This window comes from Gymnoscopelus microlampas, assembly GCF_963454915.1.
Source record: "Gymnoscopelus microlampas genome assembly, chromosome: 10".
In the NCBI taxonomy this organism is placed as follows: Eukaryota; Metazoa; Chordata; class Actinopteri; order Myctophiformes; family Myctophidae; genus Gymnoscopelus; species Gymnoscopelus microlampas.
In genome coordinates, this window is record NC_139947.1 from 16,116,907 (window position 1) to 16,139,785 (window position 22,879).

The window sequence follows — 22,879 nt, forward strand, 5'->3', positions numbered from 1 at the left end:
ATCTCAGAGAAAAAGGGAGATTCCAGTCAGATTTGTATTGGAATAACCTGCGTCCAACTTCTTAAAAACTTCTGGGAACAACAACAAAAAAGTTTGTTCGCTAATATCACTTCATGTTCAAAGCCTATAGTAAATGCATAAATTCAGGCCAGCTCGAACACACACACTCTCCTCACCATGCCAGTGTCATAGTCCTCCGTGGCCTCCGTCTCGTTCTCCTCCACCACGCTGGCGAAGCTGCTAGCATTGGAGGACGAGCGGGAGAGGTCGTGACCTTCAGGGATGGACGGGGTCCTGCCAACGAGATGAGAAGAACTACATCCTGGGTTAAACCATTCTGATGGAGAACTACACCCTGGGTTAAACCATTCTGATGAGAACTACATCCTGGGTTAAACCATTCTGATGAGAACTACATCCGGGTTAAACCATTCTGATGAGAACTACATCCTGGGTTAAACCATTCTGATGAGAACTACATTCGGGTTAAACCATTCTGATGAGAACTACATCCTGGGTTAAACCATTCTGATGAGAACTACATCCTGGGTTAAACCATTCTGATGAGAACTACATCCGGGTTAAACCATTCTGATGAGAACTACATCCTGGGTTAAACCATTCTGATGAGAACTACATTCGGGTTAAACCATTCTGATGAGAACTACATCCTGGGTTAAACCATTCTGATGACAACTACATCCGGGTTAAACCATTCTGATGAGAACTACATCCTGGGTTAAACCATTCTGATGAAAACTACATCCTGGGTTAAAGCATTCTGATGAGAACTACATCCTGGGTTAAACCATTCTGATGAGAACTACATCCTGATAAGAACTACATTCTGGGTTAAACCATTCTGATGAGAACTACATCCTGATAAGAACTACATCCTGGGTTAAACCATTCTGATGAGAACTACATCCTGATAAGAACTACATCCTCTGAGAAGACCTACACACCAGGCAAATACTGTGGGAAAGCAAGACCTGCCATCTCCGGTTTACCCGTATCTGAGTGACGTAGGTGGCCGCCTCTTTCGGAGACCGGAATTAGGTCGGCGTCTATTAATCCCAATGGGAGAGTGAACGTGAACACAGCTCCATTCTTTATCTCCATGGTCACTCAACTAAATATTGGACCCAACCACCGCCATGCTTGATTTCATGGTGGTTAGCTGAACATAACCCAGTGCTTTATAATAACGTTTTTAAATGTTGATGTGATCATCTTACCTGTTCTTGGTGGTGGTGAGCACTTCAGGAGAGCTCTGGTTGGATGAGTTCTCAGATTTGGGGTCCTGAGAAACATGTCCGCTGTCTGGGGTTTTCATTGTGCTAGGCAAGCACTCTTTACTGATGTACGTTGCACTGTACAGGAACCAGCAAACATAGAGAGAAAAATAGCCATGTAGTTAAATGGAATGTTATTCGCAACTATTGACCACTTTTTAGCACTATTTTATACTTATAATGACATCCCCAAAATAGGTTGCCCAGGTTGAAAGTCGTTAAAAGGCAATACACTTTGAAATTCAGATACTGTGTATTTCCAAATGCCTATACTTAGAGAGATTCTTTATCTGACATGTCAGCTACTATTTTGCATTTCCACAGAACGATCAAAGTATATACATATAAATAAATAAAAACTATTCCTGACATTTCTGGTAGCATCTCACCTCCTCTCTTGAACTTCCTGAATGTTCTCAATGCCGATAGCACTGCTCCGTCTAGAGCTGAACGGTCCAGACTTCTTCCTGGTCGGGCTTTTCCCAGGAATGATTAGAGACTGCCAGGGAACATATTACAGACCTTCAGCATCACAATTATACCACAGAGACCACTAGAACATTTCTGAGTAATGTCACTTTATGTTCTATAACTCTTATTTACGCATTTGTCTTTGTTTGTTTATGTCTTAACCACATAACCATTTAAACCCTCTATTCTTAATAAAACGGGCCTGAGTTACTTACTGTACTTAACTTTTTCCCCTCGACACCAAATTCTCACAAAAGCTTACAAAACGTCACATTGCGACATGTTGTGAGCTTGTAGATCTGCTATTTTGGGCTAATGTTCCCTCCCAGAATGTGGATGCTGGAGTTCAACATTCGTATATAATGACAAGCTTACAATAGGAATGCTAGGGTTTATTGTAGAAATCTGTCCAGAATTCAAATCGAATTTCAAATACATAAATACATTTGAAATTGATTTCAAATATACTTAAAAAATGTTATGGCAAAAGAAAGACAAGATGATTTATTCTACAGCATCTTATGTAACAATGAATTGTAAGGGCACAGAGCGCAGGCACTGACTTGAAGTCATTGCTTGATAACAGAATACTAAAATATGGGGTTATAAAGGCTTAATGTCAAGCCTCAATGCCAGTGTTTCTATCAGAGCAGCAGAGGCAGGCAGGCCAGCCCCGGGGCTTACCATTAAAATGTGCTTTCTGAGCGAACGCTTTGTTCATTCAGTCTGTCTTTGTAAGCCCTCAAAATAAGGATGGGGTAAAAAAAAAAGAAGAAGCCTTTTATCTAATGTGGCTTCAAAGACCAGGAGGAGAATTATTTTTCTTTTTGTTTCTTCATCATTTTTTAACTAAACAGAAAATTGGATATGGAACCATGTACAGTAAATCACACGGCAGACAACAGACAATAACAATAACGCAACAAAGCAGATAGGACAGTGTGGAAAGAAAATGATTTCAATGTGGTGATTGGTGATGTAAAATCACAGGATTTGGTAATTATAAAATCAATCAATTCATGTGAAACTGAAACGATGGACTAAATTGTAGACCTTCCATCACAGACAGACATGATTAGTCTCCAGCGCATTATGCACGCTGTTATTGATTAGGCAAGGGATATCCAGGGCTGGAATGCATCAGCCCTGATACAGAGAGAAGTGGTTTAATCATGCAGAGGAAGGAGTACAGTATATATCGTCGCTGTCGGGTGGAAACCTTTATGTCCAAAACCGTAACTTTTCAGGAAATGGAAAATAAGAACCTGTGTTCCAGCGGATCCAATGTACGGTAGTTATTATTAATACTTGCCATTGTTTAAATATTTATAAAACCCACAGACAGACTTAACCTCTGTCAACCAGGCACCCCATATTTTGGGCATATCATAACATAAAATAAAAAAATCTAAATGTTGACACAATTAAGTATAAAATGTATGAATTTATGAAAACAAATCTATAAAAAGATGAAATATGGAGATATAGGGCTTTCTGCCCGACAGTGACAAGATAGTGAGTAGTTAGAATTAAGACTTAAGACTTGAACCTCTTCTATTGTTCCTATCCCTATGGCGCTGCCTCGGCGTCCATATTTACTGGGGCTTTTGCCTGGGACGAGTAATGACTTGAGTCACACAGGGAGAGGAGCAGGGAGAGGAGGAGGGAGGGAGAGAGAGAGTGTGGGTAAAAGAAGATAATGAGGGGGAGAAGAGAAGATAAAAAAAAAAACACAGTGTGAGTCTCTCCGTGCAGTTAAAGTTATGTTGGTTTGAAAACAGAACAGGAAGCACATGTTAGCTGGAGGCTACGTAGCAACATCAACGATAGAGGGATATGTTGGCACCACGGGTGTTAAACAGCCAGCTGAATATGAGAGAGAGAGAGAGAGAGAGAGAGAGAGAGAGAGGGGGGGGGGGAGGGGGATTAAGGAGACAGGGGGAGCGGGAGAGAGAGGGAGAGAGAGGGAGAGAGATAGGGATAGAGGGGAGAGAGAGAGAGAGAGAGAGAGAGAGAGAGAGAGAGAGAGAGAGAGAAAGAGAGGGGGTGGAGAGACATAGATAGAGGGGGAGGGAGAGAAAGAGAGAGATACATTTGAGAGAAAGGTGGGGGGGGGGGGACTGGGAGAGAGGGAGAGATAGTAAGCCTGTGAGAATCAGGGTGAAAAGGAGTAAAGCTTCAACAACAGAGAACATCATACATTATACATCAGGTTTAGATAGAACAACACATTAAGACAGGGTTATAGACGAGAAGCAAGCCTCAAGTACAGTCACATACCAGTTGGTTAATAATGTTGATTAGTCCATTTTTAAAGGATATTCACAGCATATCCTATTTATTTGTGATATTTCTAAGCTGAGCAGTGTCCATCAAAAATAATATTGTTTTTAATGAAAGCACAAACGCCCCGTTGAAAACTGTGACTACTAAGTACATGATTGAAGAATTAAGTGAATCACTTATGATAAGCAAAATACATTTTCAAATAGCCATACAGATCATTGAGCATAGATCACTGAAAATATCATCCAAAATGATACAATCTCCAAAATGATACAAAACACAAATGATACTTACCTCATATAAACATACATTGTGTGAGATTGTCTATAACAGACAAGCCCATTCATAGTCTTTAGACACTGTGTGTGTGTGTGTGTGTGTGTGTGTGTGTGTGTGTGTGTGTGTGTGTGTGTGTGTGTGTGCGTGTATGCGTGTGCGTGTGTATGTGTGTGTGTTATATATATATATATATATACACACATATATATAGATGTATATACTGTAGATGTATATAGATGTATATGTATCAACAGTATATTTTTGGTGTCAAATATGGACAAGCACAAGCTTCAGCTGGCATGCGAACACAAACACACACACACACACACACACACACACACACACACGCACATACACACACGCGCAAATCGCTGTAGTCATAGTGTAATCTTTAATGCAGGCACATACAGTATTCATACAGAATGCAGGTGCACTGGATTTTGCAAACATGGAAATGATGCAAGGTCGATGTTAGATGCAGCATGGATCCAAGTCAATTCACTTCATCTACGGCAAGTATTCAACCATTGCAAGGGCTGTGAGTGAGTCAGTGAGTGAGTGTTCAGTCTCCTGTTGTAGTGGCAGACAGCAAGAACCTTCTAATGCAGGGAAGGATCCCAAACGTTTCCATGCCAAGGACCCCCTAATAGCCTCTGGCTGCGGCCTCCCCTATTGCAAAACGGCTTTTGAATAAGAACCCAGAAAATAGCTTTTTTTTCCCTCCATTTTCCAATTGGTACTCTTGGCCGCAGCCTCCACTTTGACAATCAGCGGTCTAACGTAATCTAGTGTCTCTGTGAGGGGTTAGTGCAGTAGGGTGTGTTCACACTAGCCGTCTTTAATTAATGAAGAATGCCTATGGCGCTTTTCTGCTGAAAATGAAGAAATGAAAAACGTGAAAAAGGTTTATTACACCGTTGTGCAATAATACATAAACAGACTTCAGAATAACATTGTTCCAATTATTGATGACAAAGTTTTAAACTTGTAGGTGCAGATGTTGAATTATTCATTGAGCAACTGCATGGCACACAGTATATCGCCGGAAATGTATCAATCTTTTATAGACAAGCTGTCAGACAGACACCGACTGTGTTCCTCGGTCGTTGCTGCTGGCCTGCTCGACCACAAACCGCTTTTTATTGGTGAATCAGCATTTATTAATAGTTCTTCCTTTAAGAAAATACAATTCATATAGCGAATAATTATGTTAGGATAGGTTTAACTTTTAATATACTGTTTTTGTTAGGCAGGAGAGGAGGAGGGACGCTGGTGGCAGTCCGATGTGGGGCGAAGAGAGCTCGCATGAACTGCTCTGCATTCATGTACAGTCACGATTGGAAAGCTGACTGGCTTTGAGGCCCCCTATGTGGTCGCCTTTTGGTCATCTCTCACAAGGGTTTAATGAGAAAAGCCGGCTAGTGTGAACATACCCGCAGGCAGGCGTGTGAAGGGGAAGGGGGCGGGTTATATGATGGAGGCAGAGTTTAGGAGGGCTCGCCTCCCCCTATAGAGAGCAGTTGGGGGCTGTACAGTACTTACTATCCCTGGGAACTTGGGGCTCTCTGCGGTGCCGTTGTGGTTAAAGCCTCCGCTGACACTAGTGGAGACAGTGTGTGGCTTCTTGAAAGTGAGCCCCATGGTGTCCATAGACTGGCTTCTGCCACGGATGACCCGCTACAGAGAGAGAGGATACACGTTGAGACGGCACTGACCCCGCAGCACTGCTTTGTACTGCGGCACAGGAGGTCTTGGGATGGGGTGGGGGGGTCCCTGAACATGGACCATGGACCACGGTTGTTATAGTTAATTAAATGCGGTAACATTTTTGTTACCTTTCCAAAAAAAAGTGTTTTACAAAAACTAATTCAAAGAGAAAATGTCCTTAGTTTTAATATTTGTCCATATTGTAATAATAATTACAATATGAATAATAATTGACCCGGTATTTTCAACAAAAACAAAAAGGTTACCTAAAACGGAGCCTTTAAAATGTGTTATCATAAAAAACTCAAACGCTCACATAAATAACTAAATAAATAACTAAATAAACAAACAAATAAATAAATGTATTGAAATAAAACTAATGAAACATTCAAGACTATAACAACCTTGCGTCCCACGGACCACAGGGAGAGAGCGCTGACGTGGCAGCTATAATGAGTCCCATAGACGCCAAGGTGGAAGCAGAGAAGCTTTGTCGAGCGTGGTGGTGGTAGCACCCGGGGGTGTGACTCAGATGAGTCAATGTGTCTGAGTGGGTGGAAGAAAGACAGGGAAGAAGACAAACGACCAAGGGGCTTATGGATGTCTGCCCTCACCGACTCTAAACCATGTAAACCCACCACCTCCACGCAGAGGGAAGAGAGGAATCCATCATCCATCCATTCATTCATCCATCCATAACATGACTCCATTTGACATGGGAGGATGAGATTGTCGCACACACGCGCACGCAAACGCACGCACGCACGCACACACACACACAGGTCTGCAGCATCTCAACACTAGAGGGCAGGGCATGCAAGAACCAGAACAACACAACAGAACAAACACAACACAACAAATACAACACAACACAACACAACACATTGCAACAAAACACAGCACAACGCAATGCAACCCGACACAACACAGAAGCTGATGGTTTGAAAGCCAGCAGCACAACAGCACAGAGCAACAGCGCCTTCAAAGGTGTTATATACAGACTGATAGAGCCTCTGGCAGCCAGCACGTGGCATGTCAGAGAGGAGAACCCTCTTCAGAAAGAAAATTAAAGAGACCCGTTAGAGAATGTTTCTACATAAACATTCTAATTATATTCACATTATGTTCTGAAAGAGTTTGATTTGTCGATGGAAAAAATGCAGCTCGGTTTTTACCCCAATGAACAAACCTTTTACAGTCACAAAACAAAAAATAGATCGAGCCGATCACACAAAAACAGCTCTCAATACTACCACCTATTCTAGATGGTGGGGCCCACAAATAGCATGTGACTTTACTTACAGTACATTAAAGTTTAACCTAGACTAGTAGAAAATAGGTAGAACTTCCTTTCAGGGTTTTCCCTATTAAGGGTGTTCCCTAAATGAGTTTTTTTTTTTACCCTTTCTAGTCTAGTATGTGAGGCGGGGTTTGGCTAACAGAAGTTTGTGTTCTAGAGGTAAATAACTCTATCGAATTATGGAACACGCTGATTTGATAATGACATTATAATTTATGAACCAAGTATAATAAATCAATGTGTGCAACAGACTTGCTGTTTGTTATTCAGCTTGTTAATACCATGTCGACTTCCCAGATTTCTGTGCGCTAATTGCTTGCGCTGGTACTAAATATTTGACGAGGCCATCGCAGATAAGCCCCTAGCATCACAGAGAAGTCTCTATGATTAGAGAGAAGTCCATAGCATCAGAGAGAAGCCCCTGGCATTGGAGAGAAGTCTCTATCGTTAGAGAGAAAGTCCCTGGCATCAAAGAAACATCCCTGACACCAGAGGGAAGCCCCTGGAATCGCACGCAGCTCCTGTAACAGTTACCTTGAATGACTCAAAGAAGCCTACTCCTCCTCCACCTCCTCCTCCTACTCCACTCCCGTTCTCCATCTTGTCCTCGTCCCCTCCCAGGCCCATCATGGCCTGGCTGTTCATGTGGAGCTCCTCATACAGCGTCTCCAGCAAGGCTGTCCGAGTTCGCTCCTGATATGCACACACGCACACACACTAAACTTAAACCACTTAAACCCTGTACTTTTTTGTATGTTAAATAGTGAAAATAGCTGATCTACAAGCTCACAACACATCGTGCTTTGTGAGTTTGTAGATCGTCTATTTTCGCCAAATGTTTGCATATTGTGTTATGACATGACCGTAATAAGGACACTGTGGCTCATTTGGCTAATGCCCAAATATAAAGATATTTTCATAACCTTACCTCCAACTTGGCAAATTTTTCTGCTTTGTAGCAGGCGTACTCAGCATTGATGAGCTTTGTGAAGAGGAATTCATGGAATTCAGGACCCTGAGAAGAGCAGAGCAGATAAACAAGTGACCTGAGATGAGCCTGAAATTATTTGGTGACTTAATTAAATGCGCTTTGGACGAAGCAGCCCGCTTTACCACGTTTACCTTTCTGAAGACAGCTGGGTCTGGGAGGGAGGGGCCAAAGAATGGAACGTCATCCCGTGACGTCACTGATACCTTAAAAAACAAAACGGATGACAAGAACACAAAATGTCATCAGCCTGTCATGGCCTCCAATGAAGGAAATGACGGCTCCCCTGAAGGTTAAAGGTGGTCCTTATTATTCTTACATATTGTGTTCAGGTACGTAAGAGCAGTGTTGGGTAACGTTACTTTTAAAAGTAACTTTGGAGTTACATTACGAGATTACTGCCATTAAAAAGTAATTAGTTACATTATAGGATTACCTACTAACCGAAACCCCTTGTGAGTTGGTTGGAGTGTGGCCTACTGTATGTTTATCTTTGAATGTATTGACTCTACTGTCATCGCATGGTCTAGTCTAGTCTACAGTTGTATGGCCCATAACCTTTAACTCGGAAGGCTAATAACAGAATGACATACGCAATATCCCCTTTACAGCATTTTACAATTATGTTTGATTACAAGTAAACAAGACTGTACTGGAGTGGCCACCAGTGACCACTCTGCCTTCTCTGAATCTCTGCCTTCTCGCTGGCTGACTGAGCAGCACATTGCGCACTGACACACCGACCTGGAACCTTCTCCCATGAGCCTTGTCATGACGTAAACAGAAACAGTGCAAACGGGTCTGGATTTTCTTTTTCATTTGTGGCAACAAAAGTAACAGGGTAATACAAGTAGGCCTAACTTACTGCTTATTTGACCATAACTAAAGTAACTCATTACTTGAATTACAAAAGTAATCAGAGTATGCAGTGCATTACCCACAACACTGCATAAGAGTAAAATGTATTGTTGTTCTGCCTCTCAGACATTGTACAGTAAAGTAAAAGTAATTAAAAAAGAAAAAGAGAAAAATATTATACACAACTACATGAAAAGAGAAACTGTTTTGTCTATTGTCCTAGTGCTTAAAGGCGCTTGAAGGTGCTGTGCGCTAAGGTCTTACTCTTGTTGTTATCTAATGTAAACATATTATGAGCCTGCAGAAGCTGTTAAGTGACCTGTGCCACTTACTCACAGCATCATTGGGCGAATGTGGAAGCTGTAAGGTGAAAGAATGCCAGCGCTCACGGAAGTGTCCTTCAGGTACTTTTATTCAGATATGGCACGGGCAAAACACGAAAGCATTCGTAATTTGGCGTTCCTTATCTGAGTAAAAGCACCCGAAGGACACTTCCGTGAGCGCTGGCATTCATTAGCTGATATTTGAACTCTTCTGAGCCGTGCACCCAGTACTTGATTGCTTATTATGACTGAGTTGTGCTCACATTCTCTCTAGTTGTAAGCTTTGTGGCTTTGTTCATCACATGGTCTTGGGTAGGGATGTTTCCCATCCTTTGCTGTGGCTAGCTCATTCATGTGTCTAATTGCCTGGGGGGGAAAAGTGGAGAACACTGTTGGTACCTTGTAGAGAACGTTGTCGGAGCACGCGTTGACCGCCTGGACGACCACGTAGGCGTGGAGGAAGTTGGAGGCGATCATGTCGGGTACGAAGGGAGTGCTTTGCTCTTGGAACACGATGGCCACGATGTCGTTCCCTATGTGCCGCTTTCTCTGCAACTGCAACCACACACACACACACACACACACACACACACACACACATACACACACACACACACACACACAAAACAAAACAACTAAATGCACAAACAGGATTAAATGGTTTGAGTGTAATTCCGACTTTCATGAGGGTGAATGATAGAGATTAAGGGAAACAGATGCAACGCATTTAATCACTTAAACCAGATATACTTAGTTGTCCAGGGTCACCCAGCAGTCTGTACTAGGCCTAGATAATACGTCACAAAATTAAACAAAATGTATTCTCTTAACCTACTGTATTAAGACCGGGAAAGCATCTGTCATTTTTTATTTTAACCACTTTAACCATTATTTTATACATCCAAAAATAGCAGATATACAGCTTGTAGATTTAGAAAAATAGTTTAGTTTAGAAAAATCTAAAACATTTTTGCAAATCTTTCAATACATATATTTTTAAAGCGAACATTTGTAACTCAAATCTTTGCCGCGAGTGTCAGAACACTGGATCAGCCCCAGTGCATTGCTCAAGGGCAGTTTGGCAAAGTTGGTGGTGGGAACCGAACATGCACCGTAGTACCAGCCACCCTCCAGTCAACAGTTTACATCTGGAATACACCCTTCTGTCAGAACCGGGGATAGAACCAGCGACCGATGAGTTACTGGTCGGCCTCCCTACTGTATATCAAGGTCAAGTTGACCTTGGCGGCAGTGACGGCCGGCTCCTCCTGCTGCGTGTCAAAGTGCCCTTGAGCAAGACGAGCAGGTTGGTGCCTTGCATGGTTTCCTCTGCCGTCGGAGTGTGAATGTATGGGAATGGGTGAATGTGAAATGCATTGTAAAGCGCTTTGGATAAAGGCACTATCTAAATGCAAATCTATAAAATCTATAAGCTTTATGCATAAAGTACTACCAGTCCATAAATGCATACAGTACTACCTTAAATCAATAAGCTGTATGCATCCACTACTACCCTAAATGCAAACAGTAGGCCTACCCTAAATCTATCAGCTACTGTATAGTCTGTATACAGTACATACAGAACTACCATAAATCTAGAAGCTGTATGCATACAGAACTGCCATAAATCTATAAGCTGTATGCATACAGAACTACCATAAATCTATAAGCTGTATGCATACAGAACTACCATAAATCTATAAGCTGTATGCATACATAACTACCATAAATCTAGAAGCTGTATGCATACAGAACTACCATATACTGTATCTAGAAGCTGTATGCATACAGAACTACCATATACTGTATCTAGAAGCTGTATGCATACATTGCTTTCTTATTCTCCATCCACTTTCTCTCAACACCACCAGGGGGAGTGCTGCTTCTCTTCAGAAAACTCACCATTGCTGGAGTCTGATAATACATGGTCTGTGTTGGTGCACATACTGTACTGATGTTGCATGTTTTATGCTCGTCCTGATAAATCTGTGTTAGTGTGGCTGTGGGGAGGAAGGGGAACCTGTCCCTGATGTGTGTGTGTGAAGCTTCAGATATCTCACTCTCATATTGTCGCTTCCGGGTAGAAACCTTCTCTCTCCATATTTAAAATGTGCATGTTTCTTTTTGTGTGAATGAATGCCCTACGTCGTCGGATGACAGTGTCGCGCAAACGTTGCGGAAATAGCATATCCACAAGCTCAAGGTTGGGTGTATTTACACAGTACTTGTTGTACTACAGTACCTACCTGTTGTGTATCTCCCTCTGTGTAAGGCAGCATCGTAGACACGTGGAACATGACCTCTTTGTTGCGATAGTTACTGTAGACAGACTCCATGCCCGTTTGACCATGTGTCACATCTAACCCTCCACGGAACCTACACGCACGCACGCACACACACACACACACACACACACACACACACACACACACACACACACACACACACACACACACACACACACACACACACACACACACACACACACACACACACACACACACACACACACACACACACACACACACACACTTGTAGTACAGTATATTGTTGGTGCAGTACATTGTAGTACAGAATATTGTTAAAGTATTATTGTTAGTACAGTATTTGAGGTTTCATTCCATTCTGACCATAAAAGTATCCTTACCCTTTAAAGTCGTGGAGATCAATCTTCTCTCCTAGAAACTCCAGGAACTCTACAAAAGCAGGACTTTGTTCAGTGTTGCCAAACACCTCCTCTTCTGTTGTCTGCAACAACAGAATGGCATTAATAAATACTTATGTGAGCAGCTGCGGTACAAATGAAAAAGAGACAGAGGCTTTAGGGGATTTGCCTGTGCATCGGCGTAAATGATTAGTTTGTATGCTGAAAAACAGTGTGAAATAATAATGACCCCTGCGCACAAATAAAGCAATAAAATAGATCTCTGCTGAGCAAAGCAAACAGAGCATATTTCTTTCGGTAAGATTTGCACAACACAGATTAGGCTGCGGCGAGGTACAGCAGTATCCTCAGCATCCATTGACAGCCGCTGTCCCAACAACAAGGTGAATAAACATAGATTATGGTAATTTTAGGTCACGATGTGGCATTGTACCACAAGAGCCCAAGGAGCTCACGGTTAGGTGAAAACGAAGCGGAAATAGAAGGTGTGTGTGTGTGTGTACATTACGATATCTATGTTTGACCGCCTTGTTTATTTGTCCGTATTTGCATGTGGGGCATGGGTGTATTTGCAAGGGCGACGGAAGTGTTTTTGAAAACCTGTGCCTGTGCGCGTGTGTGTGTGTGTGTGTGTGTGTGTGTGTGTATGTGTGTGTGTGTGTGTGTGTGTGTGTGTGTGTGTGTGTGTGTGTGTGTGTGTGTGTGTGTGTGTGTGTGTGTGTGCGTGTGTCAGTTTGGGATCACGAACTGGAGTGTGCGTGTGTCAGTTTGGGATCACGAACTGGAGTGGCCACACATGTTCGTTCGCTGAGCAAGGCCCCGCCCTCTGCTCTTTATGCTTTTCTGTTTTGTTTCACATACGCAGTGCTCTTCTCGTCGTATAAAAGGTCTCGTATAAAGGTCTTCTATAAATGTCTTCTCGTATAAAGGTCTTCCTGTATAAGGGTCTTTGTAAGTGGAACCCAGAGGGTCCTCCATGCCCTTGTGAGGCCTCCAGAGTAGAGTCTAAATCCTTTAGGTTTCCTGAGATCAAGGACATGGGTTTCCACACACATGGGTCCCCATTCCAAAGGCACAAGGACCCTCAACTACGCGTTCGACAGCCCTCCTATTTAGCGTGCGGTAGACAATAGTGTGGTGATTATCATAGAAAGGGAACTGGACTCCATTATTAGTGCTCAACATAATCCACTTCTCTTTAGGAAATTGCAAATAAAGGCATACGGTACATGCTCATTTGTTCACCTATCACAGAATACAGGAATAGAAGGCTAATGACGGTTCTGTGCGGCTCCATTTACAGGCATAAACAGTTGACATTTCTGTCTCAATTTTTAACCTGTATTAGCTCACCTGTCCGAATTTTTGGTAGATGACCCCAAATTTGAAATTGTTGTTTATCACATGTTCATCAAAGGTCACAATAAGCCTTGAAGCCTGTAAAGAAAGAAAATAGAAAATGTCATGAAAAATATGGAGTCAACAAACTGTGACCTGCTGTAATGTGATTCTTGGCAAACAGTAAGTAAATAATTTCTGAGCTGAAGCTTACTTTTGGATAGAGAACGGGGAAAAAACGATCCACATTCACTTCTTCACAGACAAGCTGGGAGGCAGCAAGGAAAGAAACAAATCAAGAACATTTCTGACACAGACTGAAACTAGGAACACTGCATGCTGTACCTTCACCAATGCTACAGTATGTCAACCCTTTGTCATCGCTATGTCAATGCTATGTTCAATTCCCTATTGTGGCAGTTTAACCATCTTTCAACCTGGCGTCCCTATTTTCGTGTCTATTTGCATGTCATTGCTGTCAAGTTTCCTCTGGGGGATAGTTCTAGCCCGTGAGCTCTCTGGCGCCCCAATTTTGCTTGATCGATCCATCTAGGAACTGACTTTTATGTCTGCTGATAGACTCACAATATTTCATGGTGTCTGTGTGAATCTGTTCCAATTATTAGGGGGCCAAGCACGTAGTGGGTAGGACCCCTATTGTTTCTGTTAGTTTTATTACTATTCTTCCCCCACTTTTGGCAGTTCTGGCTTAATCCTAATCCCTGACCTATGACCTCTCTGACCCTTAGATCTTCTGCCATTTGAAATTATATGAAAAACAGTCAAATTCCATCTCCTCCTGAGATTTTGAGCAATCTGCACGAAACTTTCTACACAATATCCACAAACCCAGTTGGAATAAAGTTTGTACGTGAAAAAAATGAAGCCTCCAGGAGCCAATGAATATTGCAGTTTTGTTAAATTACACAATCTCTCACCTTGGCCATTTGAACCACATTGGCGAATTCAGTCAGACAGGAGATGGGGATGACATCGTGGTACGTTTTCAACTTGGTCCTAATGGAATGACAAAACAATCATCACGCTTTCAAAGTTAAATAAGGCCAAGCAACATTTCACCATTAAAGCTACAATCCTTAGTTATTTGAACCAATCTGTATGGTAGAGTATGTTAATACAATATAACTAGTAGTACATTATGCAGTGGTAGGAGGAGGTCTCCCTGCTCTTCAATTGAGACATTTAGACCCTGGTGTCGGGTAGGACACCTACTGGTTGAATGTCAATAAAGTTATTTGAATCAGACAGCGGACCGGATTAGAGACTAGATCAGCCATCTTTATTGTAGGTCAGACATCAAACAAAAAAACAGTCTAATGTGTAATGTGCATCTTTGTCATGATACCTTGATAAGAAGACAGATGGAGCTAAAGACAGATGAAGGCACATCTAAAGCAGAGGTGTGTGTGTGTGTGTGTGTGTGTGTGTGTGTGTGTGTGTGTGTGTGTGTGTGTGTGTGTGTGTGTGTGTGTGTGTGTGTGTGTGTGTGTGTGGGGGGGGGTTAAGCGTTGTGCAACATGTGACGTGTGGTGGTACCGTAGCAGTAGACGGAGGTGTTCCTGGTCACCAATCACGTCGTACTTCATTGAGAAGATCAGATGTCCCAGGATGTTGTCCACTGAGTAGTAATTAAAGTGCTCCTGATGGTACAGAGCAAGGACATGATATCATGATATCAACTCACATGTCAGCACGAATGCCCACGTACGCAGGCGCACACACACACACACACACACACACACATGAAAACGAAAGCCTTGATGCATCGACTTTTACATTGCCATATCAGTCAATTATTTTTAAGACTTTTTTTCTCCCAATTTAGTCACTATGCCAATTAATCCTCCACTGATGTACAGTAGTACCCTACTGGCTCTCCTGCCAGTCAGGAGCCCCCACCAGGAGGACGTAGGGCCTCTATATACTAATCCTCCCAATCAGAATTCCAATCAGAGAGTCTGTACGTCCAGTGACAAAAATAACCCAATTATGTTCGTATAGATGCTCGGCCAAACCGGATGGATTAGAAACCCTACACTTCGCTGTGGTGGGCAGGTACTTTACCCCTGCGCCACCCATACTTTGCCATATCGGTCTGATGTATGTATCTTTTAGCTCCTTTCTACTACCGTACATGCAGGTATCCGGACAAAAAGGAAATTGTGCAAAGTTAAGATACGTTATTTAGGCAATACGAGGCAATGGCCAATTCACAGTAGGCGTGTCTCTAAAGTTTAGAGTCTAATCAGACATACTGTAGTCTTTTTATTCTTCACCAAGAACAAAAGTACTTCACAGCTCTTGCCTGCTACTGTACCAGCAAGTCACCATTTGCTCATTATGATGCTGCTGTGCAAACAGGTGGCAAAGCACCAATTCATCTTCATTATCCGTTGAGTCTTTAGTGTTACGGCGAGGCTGGTCCCTGTAACAGGATTCAGTTATTGCAATTGATTTGCAAAACATTTCTACGTTGTCGCTGAAAATAGCCAACCTACAAGCCTATGACCTACAAGCTGAGCTGTGAGCTCTATGTTACTGCTGTTGCTGCTACGACGCTGAATTTCCCCACGAAGATCATGGTGGTCATAGGACCACAATGGAAACAAGTCCCCTGGACTTTTTTGTGTTATCCTTTAAGTCTAAATGTCTGACTGTGCTGTTTACATTCTGTCTAATATAGTATTCAATCAATCAATCTTACAGTATATTATTACCAGTATTAATATACAAAGTGAGACTGAGAAAATTCACCAAAGATCTACAAGCTCACAACGTGTTGCTGTGAGCTTGTAGATCGGATATCTTTGGCGAAGAGATTTGGTGTAGATGGAAAAAAGTGGTCCAAGTACAGTTATAACCCAGGTATGCTTAACTAAGAATAGAGGGTTTAAGTGGTTAAAGCCACAAGGTGTGTTGCAGACAGAGGCTGACCTTGCCCAGGAAGTGTTTGCGGTAGAGCTTAGCGGTGGGGTTACTCTCCAGCTTGGTGCGGGTGCCGGGGGAGGGGGGGCGGAGACGCTCGGGGTCCGTGGTGTTACCCAGTTCATGGTTCATCCCCTCGATCCAGTAGCCTCCGAACTGGGGCAGGAGGATGAGAGGAAACGGGGTCGTTCTGCCCAGCACCTGTGCCAGTATAGAGAACATTCAAAGGTTGGCGGGATGGCAATAAAGCCTGAGTTATACTTAGTTGTGTGCGGCCCCTGAAAATAGCCGGTCTAGAAGCTCACAACCCGTCACAGTGCGATGCATTGTGCGCGTGTAGATCTGCTATTATAACCCTTAATAGAACAGAGTCATAAGGTGAGCAGAGCAGGGTGACTTTTATGACAGAATAAATGATTTCATCAACAGATGAAAATGAGGGTGAAATTGAGGCTAAACATTTCTGCACAGGTTCTACTGGTGTCATGTATTACTGTGATGAATAAGCTTACCTCATGAACACTAGGGTAAGGAATGTAGTCTTCCTCTGTCTGAGGAAGAAAGAAAGGAAAACATGACTTGACTCATCAAAGCCTTAAAGTGCCCTCAAAGCCCTGCTATACATTAATGGAAACTACTTTAGAATAATTACAGAATAATTGCACTCTGAAATGACCCATGATTCAACTAACAAGACATTAACTTAGACCAATATTTCCATTCCGTATCACAAAGAAATGCCAAGATAGTGGACAAGCTGAATATTCAAAGATGCACAAGCAGTTTAAAATAACACTCCTCTGACATAAACTGCATGTATATGACCTGTTTAGGTTATATGTTAGGTAGGTTGTCTAAAGGCTGCTACATTCAAATATCTTCATAGCATGTACAGTATGAACTTGAAGCTCTGCTAGCATTGTGATTGTGGCTACATTTAAGAGCGTAACAGGGTAACATGGGTTATCTTGTTACGGGGTGTGTGAGTGTGAGTGTGTGTGTGTGTGTGTGTGTGTGTGTGTGTGTGTGTGTGTGTGTGTGTGTGTGTGTGTGTGTGTGTGTGTGTGTGTGTGTGTGCGCACGTGCGTGCGTGTTAAGAATCCTACTTTGAGAACGGGAGGGAATGTGCATCTCTGCTCATCCATCCTGTTGCCCTGGGAGAGAGGAAAGTGAAGGAGAGATATGAAAGAGCGAGAGGGAGAGAGAGAGCGAGAGAGAGGGAGTGTTGTCTCATTTTTATGCACCACCACAGCGTAACCCATCAGGTCTGCATTCCAAACACACACAAACATAAATCTCCTTTGATTGTGGATTTGTACACTCAATTAATTATTAGCATCGATTCATAACTAACAAGTTGTACTTATCAGAAAAGCACAGAGAGGAAACAGTTAGTCCGTTTCATTAATGTTAGATAAGTCGTCGGGATTATCAGCAGATAACAGAGCAAAGTCTGACAACGCAGGGAGAGTATTAGGACAGACAGACAGTTAAAGGATGTTAATGAGTAGTCAGTGTGAAACTGAATTAATGAAACCCTGGAGACTTTGTCATTCAAGAAGATGTGGTGCAGAAGCAGCATCCCTAAAATACTAGATACTCATAGATTCTGAGGTGTGTGTGTGTGCGTGCGCGTGTGTGTGCGTGCGTGTGTGTATGCATCTGTGTGGAGAGAGAGAAATTGAGAGAAAATGGCAGGCAGGGTTACTGTGAACAAAATGCAATCTGAACTAGTGAAATAGTGTAAAAGCATAAATGGGCATGGCTCATTTCAACCTACTGACTTAACCGTTCTAATTCAAGACATTTTATGGCATTAACAGTGTCACCGTACAGTACAGGACAAGAGCAACCCTCTTTGTTTATGCACATTTTGACTTAGGGATTTCCATGACTTTAAGACTTTACAACAAGTTTTCATGACCAAACATTTCATGAAAAGAGATGGAAATGCAGCAAGGGCTGGATTTAAGTGTAACAGATAAGCGTGGTATCTCAGATATGATCGCATTTTCTCTGAAATAATGTATAAGGCTCCTCCAAACATCCGCACTACAGATGTGCGAAGGATCGCTATACCACCGCTATACCACCGACAGACAGACATGTGTGCGTGCATCTGTGTGGAGACTGGAGAGAGAGAAATTGGTATTGAAGGACTGTGTCTTGCTCTCTCCTCGCATCACTGAAGCTGAACAATCATTGCAAATGGCAAATTTCTCGTCACTTTAAGAGTCTTTGAATTAATTTCACACTGCAGACATCATCTCCTGTGTAGGTAGGTTAACACAACCATTTCCCCCCCCCTAACATGTTCCATTCCACCAACGCACAACAGATTGGGAATAATTTGCACTCATTTTAAAGTAATTATCAGCTGGTGCCAATATGATAAACGATATATTGTGCATCCCTAACCACCAGTACAACCTCTAAATGTGTTGTGAACTATATGCAAACCACACAGACCAATGACAAGCGACATTCTTCTGCATTTCAGAGAATACTCGTTAAGTGCCTACATTCTTATGAATTTTATGAATGACATTAAAATATGTATCAAACTTATTTCCATGACTTTTCCAAACCTTTCCAGGCCTGGACCAGTCCAAAAAAAATATTTTTGGACTTTTCATGATTGACTAAACCCTGTACATCATTATTCATCAACAGAGTCTCAGTGGAAGCAATAGAGCTAATATTTGCTCTCTTGCACATAATTAACATGCAGTGTGTAAATAATTTTCTCTTTCATCAAATGACTGCTTTCATGTGACTTGAATGTGAATATGTGGTTCTTATACTGTAGCACTGTAGCACCCGGAAAGAAAAAATATGTCTGTTTAGATGATAAGCTGTATCAGAAAATGTCTGAAGCTGTGCTGTGTTGTGCTGTGCTTGTCAAGAGGCGGACAGGTTAGTCAAGAGGCTGGTTTGGCGAGAACGGCCAACTGAGCCATGTTAAGAATAAGAGAATCGCAAACGCTTATCGCCTTACCTGCATCTTCTCAATCATTGCAAATAAATCTGGTGTCTAGAAAGAGAGGAGAGCGAGATGAGGTGGCCATTAACACTTGTTGAGTTGGTGTGTTTGTGTTGATTGCTTCTGCAGTTTCAGTCCGAGGGAATCCGAGGACTTCTGGTGTGATCTCACTTTTAACACAGGCTTTGTGGAACACCATGAATCAATTCATTCTTTATAACACTTTTTTTTCACTCCATCACAACCCAACTGTTGTTGGCAAATTCAGTTCGACTAAATCGTGTGTCGGAATGTGAAGCTGTTTCAATTCCATTTCCTTCACATCATTATCATCACCACAGCAGTATTACTGCTCCTAAAAGAAAGCTTCTAAAACAATGTTTTAACTTCACAACATGCGTTGTGCTTTTGTAGATCGGCTATTTTTGACGTTTTGAAAATGTGAGTACATTCTTTAAAACTTGCTGGCATGCTCAAAATAGGGACGCCAGGTTTAAAGTGCTTAGCCTGTCTGTGGGTTTTATAAATATTAAACCAATGAAAAGTATTAACATGAGCTTGTGACTAATAATAATAACTACATGGAATCCATTGGAACGCAGGTTCTTTTTTCCATTTCCTGAAACGGTTATGGAGATACTGCACAATGTTTCCACCCGACAGCGATGAGATAAACAGTATATAGACCTTTATTGATCCTGCAGGAAATTCAGTTTCCATAGCACCCAGCACCGCAGTAAAGATGAAAGAAAGTTACAGGTAAGGGTAGAGAACAAGTACAGAATAAGTAGTAGGGTAACACTAGTAGACACTAGTTAAAACACTAGTTAAACCAGGAGTATTCAATGTTTTTCAGGCCAGGGTCCCCTTGATGAAAAAGGGACCCCCACTACATACTGAATACAATTGTGTTGCAGATTCAACCTTTTCAAAGATTTCATAGCTTCATAGACTTGTTTGACAGCACTATCAGTGTTGTGTAAATTCATGTTTGTTTGTTGTCTCCGCCAGGCCGAAGGCATGGCGAAAGAGTATGTTTTACCCTCCGTCAGTCCGTCCGTCCGTGTGTGTGTCCGTGTGTCCGTCCTGTCTGTGTGTTACCAGCTAATCTCCGGCACCGTTGGCCCGTTCGCTCCCAAACTGTGCACACACACTCCCTGGATGCCAATTCAGAACCTCTGCCCCATTTTTTTCACATGGGCCTGTTATAGCGCCACGAGGAGGCCGATTTTGTTTTTTACATTACTCCTACAGATTTTATCCAAACGTCATGCAAATCGGTACACAGTATCTCTATAGTCATGTGATCTGTCCGATTTCCCATATTCCATCCTCATTGCCTATGGTTGGCTTCCAAAGTTTGCAGGATTGGTCCGTTTTGAACAAAAAGCCTCAAACTATGCACGCAGCTTGCGATTTCCGTGAAATTTCACACGCACGTTCCCACTAGGCCGAGGAAGAAATGCCACCCTTGTCACATTGGCCTGTTATAGCGCCACCAGCAGGTCTAATTTAACAAAACACATTTTTGGAACAAAATGCCTCAAATCATGAATGCAGTGTCTGATTGCCGTGAAATACCTAAGAATAAATGGCACCCTTTTCACATTGGCCTATTATAGCACCACCAGGAGGCCAGAATAACGTACCTGACCTGGCGGAGACCTGTGCTCCGAGGAGCACTTTTTCTAGTTTGTTATCTTTTCTATAATGTTGGATTCATGTTAATGTGTATTTTCAGATATTTAACAACTTGAACGCTCAATACTTGGTTCACTCTTTTTTTCCCCTCTACACCAAACCTTTGCCGAAAATAGCTGATCTACAAGCTTACAATGCTTCACGCTGTGATGTGTTGTGAGCTTGTAGATCTGCTATTTTCGGCGAAAGTCCCCCCAGAATAGGGATGGTAGGGTTCAAGTGGTTAACGTAAAAAAACAAAAAAAAGTTCCTGTCACGTAAAGATTTGGCGCCCAGACCCCCTGTTAAACACCAGTTAACACCAGTTAAGAGATGGGGGGAAAGCGGAGGGAAATGGCAAATGGTTTCATAAATGTATCACGAAACGCAGTAACGACATTAATGTGATTTATGTAAAGCAGCGTTTCACCTGACTCAGAGCCTGTATGATCTCTGTCCCTTCCCCCCGCTGACTCTCCATGCCGTTTCATGTCATGTGTGAGCAACCCGACCCTGCCATGGCAAAACATGTCAGCTCCTATCTACTGTAGCTCTGTGGCAAGTCAGCCGCAGCGATTTGTTTACACACTCGGAAGATTATCCTGCTAATTTGCATGCTGAAAAGGTTGACATTCAGCAGGGCGAATTCACTGGCTAGTAATCAGTGGCAGAGAAGTGGCAAAAGAAGACCATGGAACTATGGGAACGTCAAGTCTAAAGTGGTGCGGTATACAGGCTGAAAGAAACTTTCAGTCAAGGCTGAAGCAGTCCAACAGTTTGTGTACAGAGCAATATTGTCTTAGCCTTCCAGTGTGGTTATGAGTAAAGTCCTCCGCCATGTGCAAACAACAGTCTGTTTCAAACCCTAAAGGCAAACACCCCCTGGCTGCTCTCAACAACGCTGGCCACAGGGAGTAGAACGGAACCAGAGGCACAAAGGTTAAGTCACATGGTGTTAATCCCAGAAGCTGTTTTAGCCACTTAATTGTGTCATGAGATCCGGCCGGACACAGTTTGAATTCATAAAACGTTGATGCTCAAACCATATCAAACGACCGCAGAATTATGACCGTACAGTATGTTACATTGTTGGGTTTTGGCTCTTAAGATGTCTGACGGTCGATCAGTCTAGCGTTTTGTATCCAAACAATAATACTAGTTGTTACTCGAGACCATCCTTAGGTCAAAATGTTCACTTTCACTCAAGATATATCAAAAGTTAATGAATGGATTACCATAAAACTTGCCGAGAGCATGTTCATGATCCATAGAGGATGAACCCTTTTATGCAGAACAAGGGACAAGTGTTGTATAATTGTTGTATAATTATACACCACAAATAAAGTTATCGTCCTGTAGCCTACGGACGGAGGAGGTATGAATAGTTCCACTTGTCTTCTGCTTTAAAAAGGCACTATGTAACTCATTTTTAGTTATGGATATTTATTTTATTTCACATTGAAACCTTTGCTGTTGTTCACAATATGAGATATTCCTTCAATGAATAACAGCCCCAGCCTGTTGGGTTTAAGGAGTAGCACGGCCTCCAGAGGCCATGCTGCTCTCAGCTAGATGAACCATTAAATGGTACAGTGTACCATTTAATTGATACTGTACATTGTACAGTAGTATGATATACAATAAGTAGTACAACAGATATTCCCCCAACAGACTTATTTGAATAAATAATAGCACAGCATCAAATACTCCAACCTCAATTTGAAGAGCAAGTTTTCAAAGCGTCTGAGTAGCATGATTCC

The 22,879-nt window shown here is 42.3% G+C and overlaps 1 protein-coding gene across 4 annotated transcripts in view; it reads right to left on the reverse strand.

Moving 5' to 3' along the window:
• The window catches only part of rap1gapa (RAP1 GTPase activating protein a), a 73,033-nt gene that overhangs the window by 3,312 nt on the left and 46,842 nt on the right, over positions 1 to 22,879 (reverse strand). Inside the window, exons 4-22 of one of the 4 annotated variants that reach the window (XM_084070305.1) lie at positions 19,455 to 19,490; positions 17,563 to 17,610; positions 16,969 to 17,007; positions 16,466 to 16,657; positions 15,068 to 15,171; positions 14,449 to 14,527; positions 13,725 to 13,778; positions 13,526 to 13,609; positions 12,155 to 12,255; positions 11,754 to 11,883; positions 9,907 to 10,062; positions 8,461 to 8,532; positions 8,267 to 8,353; positions 7,873 to 8,031; positions 5,874 to 6,008; positions 3,316 to 3,393; positions 1,685 to 1,794; positions 1,239 to 1,373; positions 177 to 315 (exon numbers count right to left, since the gene is read on the reverse strand). In XM_084070305.1, the coding sequence (XP_083926431.1) occupies positions 177 to 315; positions 1,239 to 1,373; positions 1,685 to 1,794; positions 3,316 to 3,393; positions 5,874 to 6,008; positions 7,873 to 8,031; positions 8,267 to 8,353; positions 8,461 to 8,532; positions 9,907 to 10,062; positions 11,754 to 11,883; positions 12,155 to 12,255; positions 13,526 to 13,609; positions 13,725 to 13,778; positions 14,449 to 14,527; positions 15,068 to 15,171; positions 16,466 to 16,657; positions 16,969 to 17,007; positions 17,563 to 17,610; positions 19,455 to 19,490 (1,938 nt within the window). The remainder of the gene's footprint in view (positions 1 to 176; positions 316 to 1,238; positions 1,374 to 1,684; positions 1,795 to 3,315; positions 3,394 to 5,873; positions 6,009 to 7,872; positions 8,032 to 8,266; positions 8,354 to 8,460; positions 8,533 to 9,906; positions 10,063 to 11,753; positions 11,884 to 12,154; positions 12,256 to 13,525; positions 13,610 to 13,724; positions 13,779 to 14,448; positions 14,528 to 15,067; positions 15,172 to 16,465; positions 16,658 to 16,968; positions 17,008 to 17,562; positions 17,611 to 19,454; positions 19,491 to 22,879) is intronic. The other 3 variants (XM_084070307.1, XM_084070306.1, XM_084070308.1) reach the window with 3 other exon arrangements.